We start from the raw sequence: 12,300 nt of genomic DNA on the forward strand, positions 1-12,300 counted from the left end.
CTTTATAGGGCAAGATAGGGTGGTCAAAGTGTGGTGGTGGAGCACTCCTTTAATCCCAGCCCCGGAAGGCAGAGGCAGGCTGATCTCCGAGTTTGAGGCCAACATGGTCTAAGAAGCGAGTTCCAGACAGCCAGAGCTGTTGTCCCACAGGGTTACCTTACAGCACACACCAAAGGCTGTGGCTCAGTGACTGTGAAGTCACCCTTGTCAATATAACCAAAGTTTTATGGCAACCCACTAATGTGTCTGTAATCTTGCCTGACAAAAAGACAACCCAAACACATAAATATGTATGGTGTTTCAATGCTTCTTAACCGTTTTCTCTGCCAGGCAGTGGTGGTGCACGCCTTTAATCCCAGCATTTGGGAGGCAGAGGCAGGCGGATCTCCATAAGTTCAAGGCCAGCCTGGTCTACAAGAGCTACAGGCTCCAAAGGACAGAAAAACCCTGTCTCGAAAAACCAAGTTTTCTCTGAAACCACTATTGCTTTGTAGTCATTGTGGACACAATAAAGTAGTATTGTAGTATCAAGTAGGGGTTTTCTGTTCACTTGAAGAATCCAGACAATTGTCTGGGAAAAATAGAATACCAATAAAGCTGAAAATCTACTTTGACGCTAGATTAAATATTGCCAGTAATCCCATCATTTGGAGCTTAATATTTCTTTTAAGTAAGTTTATTTCTTCCTGGGGTGAAATTATTGAAAAGTTAAGTCAAATTAATTTCAACAAGTGGTAAATGCAACATACAAACTTTATTTAACAAAGTAACAGATAAAGTAAAACAGGCGCTACTTATATTAAGAAAAAAACTACAAGAAAATTTATCTTTAACAACTTAAAATAACCTACTACTTGCAGTTGCATTTAACTGAGCTCTGTTGCTGTGAAGAATACAGCTCATGCGCAGGTATGGATGAGAGATTTGTACATTTTCAAGTATTCACTGAATACTACCCTTATATACACATATACATTTAATTTCAAGAAGATTAGGTGATCCCAGCTGTACTTCATTTTTGTTGTTCTTTTGGAAGAGGTCGTCTAAAGAGAAGAATATGCGGTTCTGTGGAAAGGAAATATTTATCATTAAGTTGCATGCCAACAACCAGTCACTATTTAAAATGAATTATATTATTAATAAACACAGGCAAACTATCTTATACTAGCATTGTTCCACTATTTTAATCTTTAGCCCACTCCGGGGAGAATGGTTTCTACCTGTAAAATGTCATTTCCAGCGAAGAGAAATGTTATCTCTCTGGGAAAAGGACATCTCATTCAAACTGACTACTGGATCTTGTGCTAATGTAATTAAGTACAAAGATCCAATCTCATCACACAAAACAAACCACCAGAAAGCAAGGTATGGTGGGGCAGTGGTAGTGCACGCCCTTAATCCCAGCACTTGGGAGGCAGAGAGGCTGGCCTGGTCTACAAGAGCTAGTTCCAGGTCAGGCTCCAAAACTACAGAGGCCCTGTCTTGAAAAATAAAACAAAAACCCAAAAACAACAAAATCAAGGTGTGGTAGTATATACCCGCAATCCCTGCATTTAGCTTGGAAAGGCTGGAGAGTTCCAGTCCAAGCTTGAACTTATGTAGGAAACTAATCTCCAAAGATAATTAAACCAGGAGAGCCCACACACTTCCCATTTCAGTATGAGGAAGGTCAGGAGTCTATAGTTAAGTCCTTCCACTGCTTTCGTCAGTCTAGTTTACTACTTAATGCCTAGAAAACTTTTAGTTAATACCATATACTGGAATAAGATGCTTTTATGTACGATACAGGGAGAATGTGTTTATATGTCTATCTTATTTAAATTTAATATTGTAGACAATTTCTTTAAAAGGGCTACAAATCCCATGTAATTGCATCAATTTCTGTATGTGCACAGAAGTTAAACATTTGTTTTATGCCGAATAAGTCACTTTTACAGGTAGACAAAACATTAACCAGGGAATAAGGAAGCAGTCATTCATAAAAAGAGTTGAGCTTCTCAGTTACTTTTGGCTAACGAAGAATGTTTGAGTTTAAAGTTGACCCTCGCTCGACACGAGTTGTCTTTAGCTGGTACTTTAGAGCAAAGCTTACCTGGCTCATGGATCATGTAATGCACCCAACCGAGACTCTGTTGGACACCAAGTCTCCTCCACTCCTCTTCAGACATCAGGTGAGTTTTTGGTACTTGTTTGGAGAGTTCTCTAGGTAACATGACATGCCTGTTAAAAACAATTCAGCCAAAGATTAGTGCTGTATTTCCTTCCATTATTACTTTATACCTTTTGAGATACTTAAAATTTAGGGTTTGTCCTCAAAACAAACTTATTTCTCTAAAGCAACTCTAAATATTTGGTATCAATCTTGGGTATTCTCTATAATCTGTACTTCTGGCTTTTGAGGGGATTACGTTAAAGGCTAATAGTAAGCTGCACAGAAATGAAAGGTGTTTTATTCTTTAGGGCTAACAGCGTATTTGCTATTGAGTCATCTTCCAGGAATAGATTCACTCTCCTACAGCTTCTTTTAGGTCATGAAACAATTCTTGGTCTAAAAAATATAGGCAGAAAATACGCAAGTACTGAAAAGTATACTCAAAGAGAAAGATCATACCAATGTAAAGAATATACCCACTCTCCTGTTTGCTATAGACTGATGGTAAAGATAGAGGCAAAGTTGCACAGGAATGAGTGAGGAAGGAGCCTAGGACCTGGATTAGTTGCCACCTCAACCTGGGATTACTAAACTTTTAATACTCCTTTTTATAAATATAAAAAATAAAACTCCTTTTTAATAAAGGAGAAGAATGTACAAACTAAGATTTAGTGAATGTGTTTGTGTTACTCAATACTAGATCTGCAGTAGATACAAATTCTTGTATATATATTTCATAGTTTGCTTTATGCTTCAGAATTAAAAGCAAAAATTCTAACTGCAAATATTCATGACAGTAGAACTTCATATAGACCTTTAGTTTCCCAGTAAATTAATGAAGCATTTCTAGAACATTTGGTAGGCATGTAAGTCTTTAATACCAAACCATTATGAACACAGCAATTTTTCCTTATGTGGAAAACCCACAATCTTTTTTTTCTTGTTACTAGATTTAACATATAATTTAATGAACAATAAGTTAAATTTTTTTTTTTTTTGATTTGGGTTTCTCCGTAGCTTTTGGTTCCTGTCCTGGAACTCACTCTGTAGACCAGACTGGCCTTGAACTAGCAGAGATCTGCCTGCCTCTGGGATTAAAGGCGTGCCCCACTACCATCGAGCAAAGTTAAATCTTAATCAGTAATGTAAAAGTATTATACTTGGAATGATTAAGACTTATCAGTCACCACATGAATTACCAGCTATTTCATGGGGGTGGAGAGTGGGTTTGCATTCTACTATTGAGCAGGTTGGCCTCCAAAACCCCCCCATCTTTTTCCTTAGGCTTCCAAGTACTCCAATTACAGAACTACATACAACATCTAGCCAGTTTGTTTCTAATGAATTGACCATTAGATTTCCAAATTTCTGAAATGGCCAACAGACCATAGAAAGACATTTCTTTAGGCTCCTGCTTGAAACCACCAGTTCCAGCAAACTGATGGCCTTGATTCAGGGCCAAAACAAATGCAACTTTAACAAATATACGTACAAACAAATCTGCACCTTTGCCTGAAAAGAGCATTTAATTATCACAAAGCATCTCTTTCTAAAACCCTAAGAGCCTCATTTTACCCTTTCGTGTAGTAAATTTACACAAAGTTAGCAATTAGTAATTCTTTGACCAATGTAAGTCTGTGAGATGATGGAGATACAAGAAGTGCAAATTCAGTTCTGTATTTTTGGACATGAGACAGCACAATTCATAACTCTTTCTAAGCACCAAATTGTCCACAACATAGATTTTAGGCCGTGGCTTATTATTTGAATGTAAATAATCCCGAAAACCACTTTGACATAAATGATTACAAAATTATGCTTCTGCACACTCCCCCAAACATTTCCAGGCAACTTCGTAAATATTCTTAAGTCATACCAGTTACCACTCACTCTTGAAATATTGCTTAATATTTGTTATTAGATGCTATAGGTCATAGTGGAAGCAAGGATTGCCAAATTTCAGAGCACCTTGTAGTAGCTATTTTTAAGACTGTACAAAATACTACATGACCTTATATTTCCATTGGTAGTTTCAAAAGGCCAATGTGATGCTTGTCAATTGTTTCACAAGCTCTACAGTAATGTACTTCACAACTCCTACGTCATGCACTTCAACCAGGGGTCACTGTAATGTAAATTTTTCCGATTTTTTTTTTGTTTGTTTTTGAAGAGAGCTGTGTAGCTTTGGAGGCTGTCCGGTTTTGTAAGCCAGGCTAACCTTGAATACAGATCCACCTGCCTCTGGAATGCTGGGATAAAAGGCGTGTACTACCACCTGGCATATACATTTTTGTAGTGTCAAACCCACGTGATGACTGACTCTACCTGTATTTCATTACTGACATGTAGGGCAAACTACTTCCAAAACCCAGTTTTAGTTTGAATACAAAGGTGTCACATACTACCACTTTATAAGGAGTACCCAGAGAAATCCTCAATTTTATTTCTGTAAAGACAGACTCCTATGCTGGGCATAGTGGTATACACCTTTACTCTTAGGACTTGGGAGGCAGATGTAGGCAGATCTGTCTACACAGCGATTTCCAGGACAACTGAGGCTTTAGAGACCATCTTTGGGGAGGGGGGGATAGCTCCCAGATATTAGGGAAGGAGGTGCAGCCTACTGTTCTTTGTAATCATCCATGACAAAAACAAGTTTCTACTCGACACAGTCCTCTACACCAGCTGCCCTAGACTCACACCTCTAATCCCCCCTGCTCTGTAAGAGTGGGGAACTAAGCTCAGCTAAGGTGTGGCGACACACCCACAATCCAGCTACTGGGAAGGCTGAGGCAGAATGGCAAGCTTGAAAAGCCCCTTAATGAGGACCTGGTTTCTGAGCTCTCCATCCCATTTCTAATAGCAGTGGATAGCAGACTAGCTCATTTATGCGGTAACAAATTACTTCAGACAAGCCTGCAGCTGCTTCCAAACACAACACAGACAACTGATTGCCTAAGTTTAAAAACTATCTCGCTCTGGCAATATGTCCTAAAGAAATGTACACAAGTTCATAAATATTTATGCTAAACACTTGGAATTATTTGCAAATTACTAGAAAGGCAGCACAATCATTTTCTGCTGATTGTTGGATATCCTCAAGCTGGATTCGGTGTTATTAATTTTATAGTTAAAGAAAACCCTACAAGGTTTCCTAGTTAAAAACATTCAAGTTCAAGCATTACTAAATTGTAAAACAGACTAGAGAAAGATTTCCGGCTGTCAAGATTTCTACACTACAGGCGTGAGGAGAAAGGGGGGGGGGGGCGGGATCCACTCTCTAAAAAGGTGTCTTATTCCTCAAACAGCATGCAGGAGACTAACCGAAAAGGGAAGCAAACAGAAAACATGGTCACTGTTTGGCCAGGGGCGACAGAGGCTTTTCCGTCTTGGATAGCTAGACCGTGTCCCAGAATGCAATGCTCCAGTCCCAACCCCGGAGCCGGCGGCGGAAAGGCCTTCTAAACCACACCCCAGGGCACGAACACAATAACGCTAACTGTAGCCATCCTGCTTTCCATAACCCATTTGCTTACTGCACTAACGCAGGCACTACTTCCTAGAGCACCTCAGGGTTCAAACCCTAAAAACCCCCTCAAAAGTCCCACACCTGGCTAAAGTACACTAGCTGTTGAGCATAAGTGAAGGGAGGAAAAAAAAAAACCCAACACCTCCCCAGGGCAACCTCGAGTTTTCTCAACTTAACCCGAAGCTCTTTGATAACGCCCCGAGCGTCACCCCAACAGACCCTAGTAAATTCCCAGCGGGGCACCTCCCGGGCTCCCATCCGGGCCCCGGGCCGGGAGGGCGCCGTGTGCGGTCGTCAGCTCCCGGTTGAGGCGCTGCCGAGACATCCGACTGCCCAGCTCCTGCGAACCCCGAAGAACGAGACACAAAGAGCGGCTTGCCCGGACGGACGGAGGCCTCTACGGGAGCCCAAGTCCCGACCACCGGGTCTGACCTCCCAGCCGGCCCTCCTCCGCAGGCGCTGCTCACCGGTACTCGTAGTGCTCGTCGAAGTACTTATCCGAATAGTAGATCTGCTTGTGGGCCATCCTGCCGGCGCGCGGAGAGGAGAAGGGGAGCAGGAAACGGGGCGCAAGGAGCTCCACGTCCGCCTACGGCCGGCGAAACGACTCGAATGAGGCCAACGACCGCAGGCCCAACGCTCTAGATTTGAATCCGACAGCCCGCCGCCGATTGGACGGAGTCACCGACCAATCACGCTCCACGCAGGCCGCGAGGACACGCAGCCAATCAGAGACCTGCTCGGGGCTTACAGGGGCGGGAGTAGGATTTCACGGCGCTGTGGTGACGAGCCCGGGCGAGCTCTAGAGGTACGGAAAGAAGGGCGGAGCCGAGTCGTTAGGGCCCGCACGGCGCGTGCGCAGAGGTTTAGACAAGGCCGTTGGGCGGGGGGTGAGGGGTGGGCGGTGAGGCTCCGCGGGTTTGGGGCTCGAGGTGGGGCTGGAGCACCACCCGCGCGGTGGCCCGGGACTGCGGCTCCTGGGGTCGCCGGGCCGGGAGGAAGGTGTCGCCGAAGAGTCCACCCTGCTCGCCCTGCCTCGCGCGCGGAAGTGAGCGGGCACGCTCGCCCCCGCCTCGGCCCACTCGGTCCCCGCCTCGGCCGCTGCCCCAAGCAGGGAGAGCCCAGGTGTGGAGGGTTCTGGGCTGAAGGCGTCCTCCGCCGCCCCTCGTAGCGACGCTAATTACTGGCGGGTGCTAGCTAGTCCCAGTTTGAAAATACGTGTTCATGTAAAAGAAAGTAACCTGGAGAAGACGAGCCAAGATGTACGGAGAGATTTATTTGACGAAGCAGGTTACGAATAAACCATTTTCTGCAACGAGCACGTGTCGATTTTTCTGTTCAGTTTTATGCGAATTGTTGCAGCACCACGCGGGGCGTCCCGAGCCCCCTGACCTCTCCGAGTTGCCGTGGTGGGGCTGCGGGTGAACAATCTTGTCCTTGGCGGCTGGGCGTGGTGGTCCACGCCTTTAATCCCTGCTATCTCCAAGGCCAACCCAACGTCTTTAACGGGTTCTAGGGCTACAAAGTGCGACCCTGTCAAAAAAAAAAAAAAACCCGGAAGTCAACCTAGCATAAGTAGCCTTGTCTTGTGATTGCAAATTGATTACGGTGTTGAAGGATGTTCAGGTGCCTTCATAGCCGTTGTAACTCAGTTTTCCTTACTTCACTTGGCCCCCACTTAAAAACACAAGGGCTTCTGACTTCTTACACTACTTAGAAGTTACTGTTGGGCCGGGTGGTGGAGTCTTTAGTCCCAACACTCGGGAGATAGAGGCAGGAGGATATCCGTGAGTTTAAAGCCAAAACAAACAAAGTTACTGTTGGCACTATAATAATAAAGGTGCTAATTGTTTCCCTACGCTATCACGTGGGATGACAGGCGGGATTAAAATTTCAACGCGGGGGCCGGGCGGTGGAGGCGCACGTCTTTAATCCCCAGCATTCGGGAGGCAGAGGCTGGCGGACCTCTGTGAGTTCAAGGCCAGCCTGGTCTACAAGAGCTAGTTTCCGGATAGACTCTAAAGCTACAAAGAAAACCCCAATAAATAAATAAATTTAAAACAGAAAAGAAAAAGATGAGGAGGATGTAAACATACACTTCGTTGTAAGGCAAATATCCTTGAGGTCTGAGTGTCTTATTCTGAGAGGTCTTGATTACTACCTAAAGGTCCTAATTACTATCTGGAAGTAACCTGCTTTCCCAACTAGTCTCTGTTGACTGAATCCTTTAGGTTTCCTGCCCAGCATGTACTGCACATTTGCCTACTTATTTCCCTGTCATGCAACGAAAGTAGATAGCTTATTTATTGTATTCATTACCCATGTCTAGAGCATAACAGACATAACATAACATAGAGCCTAACATAAAACCTTGTGCATGGTGAATATGCAATGATGAACTATTAAAAAATAAAGTCGGGCGGCAGAGGCAGGTGGATCTCTTTGAGTTTGAGACCAGCCTGGTCTACAAAGTGAGTTCCAGGACAGTCAGGACTGTTACACAGAGAAACCCTGGCTCAAAAAAGAGAGAGGAAAAAAAAAAAAGAATACACTTTAAATAAACCGTCAGCATAGGAATATATTCCTAAGTAGTCATAATAATGTACCCTGATGATAAAGATGTGAACAAACTATTCAAGGCGATAAAGTCAATAGAATCTGGGAAAGAGAAGCTTTATAAGGGATGTATGTAGAAGGAAAGTAGCTAGGCATGGTGGCTCACCCTGTATTCCAGAGCTCAGGAGACTGAGGCAAAGCGATTGTTGAGAGTTCAAGTCTCCCTGGGTTACATAGTACAAGTCAGCCGTGATTACTTAATGAGATTGTGTTCTCAAGAAACAAATGAGGTATTTTTCAAATACAGAGTAGTGCGATCCACTTCTCTATACCATTGACTCAGGTTTAGCAATTAATATTTTACTAATGTTTCATCTGTCCCCTCCCTCCTAGTCCCCACTATCTCCCCCAACCACCCCTTTTGGAACTGAGTTTAACTATGTAGTCTAGGTTGGCCTTGAACTCATGTTTTTTCCTGACCAGTTCTGGAATTAAAGTCAAGTTCCACTATGCCCGCTTCAAGAAACACACACACACACACACCATTATCACTTAAGAGATTTGGAATGTTTAAGTACTATATGCTAAAAATCAGGGACAGCAAATATATTTTAACAATATCACCATGCAATTTACCACATAAATACTATAAAACAAAAAGGAAATATCTTTTTTTTTTTTTTTTTTTGGTTTTTCGAGACAGGGTTTCTCTGTGGCTTTGGAGCCTGTCCTGGAACTCGCTCTGTAGACCAGGCTGGTCTCGAACTCATAGAGATCCGCCTACCTCTGCCTCCCGAGTGCTGGGAAGGAAATATCTTAATAGGTGCAAAAAGTAATAAAACTCACATACTTATAATTTGGACAATAAGTCTGCAAGGCACTGATTAATACTATTCAGAAATTTGAAGAAGGGGGAAAACTTGTTAACTGCCAAGAGTATCCATAAAAATATTAACATAATTCTTATGGAGAAACATTAGAAGTATTCCCTTAATTGTTTTTATTAGTGTTGTTAGCAGCAGGAAGTGCAGCTGGACACTGTAGACGGCGTATTCCCAGTCCCTTTCAGAGCAATCATGGTGGTGGCGGGGGAGGCTCTTTCTGTGTCCTTGAGATCCACCACAGTGACAAATTTCAGGAGGAGAACATGCACCTGAGGAGAGTCACACGTGGGTGTTGCTGCCTTTACCCAGTGGAGTGGTCTAAAATAACACTTGACTTCTGAGGCCAGTCCTTAGAGGTATGCCAGCTTCTATCTTTTTCCTCGTGGAGGGCTTTCGTCAGGAAGGCACACAGGGAACTAGTTTGACTGCCTTTGATAGGTACACAGCACAAACCAAGAGAGATGAAGCAGTGGCCCAAGTCTGTGAGAGCCTGAGTTCAAATCTCCACCCAGGAAAAAGCCAGGTGTGGCCGCGCAACAACTGTGGCCCAGCACTGTAGGAGGAAGGGAGGAGTGGAGACAGGAGGATTGCTGAGGCTTGCTTGCCTCCAGTCTAGTACCAGGTTCATAGAGAGACCTTGTCTCAAAGGAATAAGGTCAAGAATAATTGAGCTATACACTCAGCATTCTCCTTTGGTCCCCATGCAAACACTACCCCCCCCCAGACACACATACACACGCAGGCACACACACACACACATTTTTAAGGCTGGAAAGACGGCCCCCGGGGTTAAGTTGTGTGCCCCTAAGCCCCACAACCTGAGTTCAGACCAAAGAACCCAAATGGTGGAAGGAGATGACCAACTCCACAAAGGTGTTGTCTGCCCTTTCCTTAGGCCACAGCACATAGCCCCTTCCCATAGACAAATGTAAATGAATAAAAACCTTTAAAGCTCTGTGTGCACAGTCACTGAGTTCTCTGACCTTCAGATCATCAGTGTGACAGCTGACTCGGTCCGTGGAGTTGACTGCTGTTGTTTAGTTTGTGGGTTGTTAGTTACACAAAGTGACAGAGTGACGGCTTTGTCATCTTTTCCTACCTGTGCCTCGCGCCTGCTGCTTGGCTTGCATTCACGTCGCCTATGCTTGTGAGACCCAGCCTCCTTAGCAAGACATAATTTTAAGATACATGGTAGGTTTAACTTGGATAAATTCATACCATTTAACTTCAAACGGACTTCCGTTTGCTTTTTTGTATTTCCCTCTTCTCTAACTCTGGCATAAGTCTACGCTGGCCTCATAAAATGAATTACACTGTTTTTCCTCCTTTTTTAGTATTTAGACCAACTTGCTTAGAATGTGATTTACTTTAGTTTTATGTTAATATGTAGTTCAATTTTTTTTTTCTTTTTTGAATTTTTTTGAGACAGGATCTCTCTATGTAGCCGTTGCCTTCCTGGAACTTTGTAAATGAATCTCCTAAGTGTTTGAATTAAAGGTGCGTGCTGCCACACCCAGCTACATTGAGAGTCTCATCCCTATGAGAAAAAGCCAAAATAATAAACGCCAGCCAAATGGGGGCATGGCTTGCCAGGGTTATATACACAGATGCTAGTAATATAAATTAGTGAGTCTCTGTGGAAATCAATATGGTAGTTCCTCAAAAAACTAAAATTAGAACTGGTCTATGATGCAGTTGAATCCTGCTGGCTAGACACCTGATAGACTAATTTAGCACATGGCAGAAGCACCTCACATTCTGTGGCACCATTCACAATAACCTAGGTGTGGAATCAGTCTAGGTGTCCAAAGTGTGTGTGTGTGTGTGTGTGTGTGTGTGTGTGTGTAATAAATTTTACTCACTATAAGCAATGAAACTATGTCATTTGGCAGGAAATGGATGGAACTTGAGACCACAATAATCAAAATGAGGCAGAGCCAGAGAGATGCAAGCCCATTATTTTCTCTAATCTAAATGTCTTTAAAAGATATGAACACACATGTGTATAATATGAAAGTAGAAGAGAAACTGCTTGGGAGGAAGAGGAGGACTTAGGGGCACAAGAAAAGTAATGAGGAATTGAAAGGAACAAATTATACTCTACACATTGTAAAAATATCAAAACGATACCATTATTTTGTATGCTAAATTAAAAAATGAAAATCATTTCTCAAAGGGTTATGGAGGCACATGCTTGTAATCCCAGCACCCCAGAAGCTGATGAAGAAAGTAGGTAGGCAATGAATATCCATCAAGGGGACTAAAGATATCCCAAAATAATTTGGCCCTGGATCAGCAACACTACAGCCCTGTACAATCACAAAATTCTAATCAGTTAGCCTTGTAGAATCTTCAATGTAGGCATCATTTTTTTTTTCTGTCTCAGGGTTTGAGTAAGTTAGTGTGTGTGTGTGTGTGTGTGTGTGTGTGTGTGTGTATGGGGGGAAATCTGAATACTGAACCTAGGGCCTGGTACATGCTACCCAGGCCCACTATCACTAAGCTGAGTTCCTTGTCCTGATACTGTTAGGTATGTAGGGGGCATAGTTTTTGTACACTACTCACCCCCAACCATGGTTTCATAGGGGTTTTCTGGAACTCACCTCATTGACCTAAACAGGTGTGTCTGGAAAAGTTTGTCATCATGACCTTCACTTTGTTCTGGGGTCTCCGAAGGAGGCAGAGGCCAATGCCTAAACTAACAAAGCTTATCCTTCTCATTCTGGTCAGTTGGAAGTCAGATGCCAGGAACTGTGGTTGCAAAGCAGAAATCATCCATCAAATTATAACTCTTCGGCTCATATGACCATTAGGGTACCACACCTTCCAGTGGCAGCCCTGAACAGAGGCAATGGAGGGAGGAAACTGCTTCTTTCCTGCTTGTCTTCACTCTCATTGCCTTGTTCGTCAGTCCTGGTGCTGAGACATTCCTTTGCTGATATTAGAACCTACTTGTTCAGGATCTCAACGTAGGCTGAAGACCGGCAGCTCTCTAGGGATTCCTCAGGACTCTAGAGCCAGGTCAGTGCTCTGAGACGTGCAGTCTTGTGGACTGAGCACCTACTGGCTCCTTGGCCTTTCCATCATTAGACAGCCATTGTTGGACTATGCAGACCACAGCCTGTAAGCCACTCTGAGAAATCCCATCTACACGAAAATAAATTAAAAGTTGTAAAATG

At 43.4% G+C, this 12,300-nt stretch overlaps 1 protein-coding gene and 1 non-coding gene across 2 annotated transcripts; both read right to left on the reverse strand.

The window, feature by feature from the left end:
* Nucleotides 1-735: 735 nt before the first annotated feature.
* On the reverse strand, nucleotides 736-6,317 carry Cks2 (CDC28 protein kinase regulatory subunit 2). Its single transcript, XM_075969654.1, has 3 exons — nucleotides 6,149-6,317; nucleotides 2,093-2,220; nucleotides 736-1,065 (listed from the first exon to the last, which is right to left on the reverse strand). The coding sequence occupies exons 1-3, from the start codon at nucleotides 6,205-6,207 to the stop codon at nucleotides 1,013-1,015; spliced, it is 240 nt and encodes a 79-aa protein (XP_075825769.1). The 5' UTR covers nucleotides 6,208-6,317; the 3' UTR covers nucleotides 736-1,012.
* LOC142849119 (small nucleolar RNA SNORA2/SNORA34 family) lies at nucleotides 3,478-3,614 on the reverse strand. The gene has a single exon (XR_012910521.1). It is a non-coding gene; the product is annotated as a small nucleolar RNA SNORA2/SNORA34 family (small nucleolar RNA).
* Nucleotides 6,318-12,300: the final 5,983 nt, after the last annotated feature.

The sequence above is a fragment of the Microtus pennsylvanicus genome, chromosome 4 (assembly GCF_037038515.1).
Source record: "Microtus pennsylvanicus isolate mMicPen1 chromosome 4, mMicPen1.hap1, whole genome shotgun sequence".
Taxonomy (NCBI): domain Eukaryota; kingdom Metazoa; phylum Chordata; class Mammalia; order Rodentia; family Cricetidae; genus Microtus; species Microtus pennsylvanicus.

Excerpts from the sequence above, each read along its gene's own strand:
- Cks2 (XM_075969654.1), bottom strand. The coding sequence starts at position 6,207 with ATGGCCCACAAGCAGATCTACTATTCGGATAAGTACTTCGACGAGCAC. Across the intron at positions 2,221-6,148 it reads GACGAGCACTACGAGTACCG|GCATGTCATGTTACCTAGAG; the intron begins GTGAGCAGCGCC and ends TGTTTTTAACAG. Across the intron at positions 1,066-2,092 it reads TTACATGATCCATGAGCCAG|AACCGCATATTCTTCTCTTT; the intron begins GTAAGCTTTGCT and ends TCCTTTCCACAG.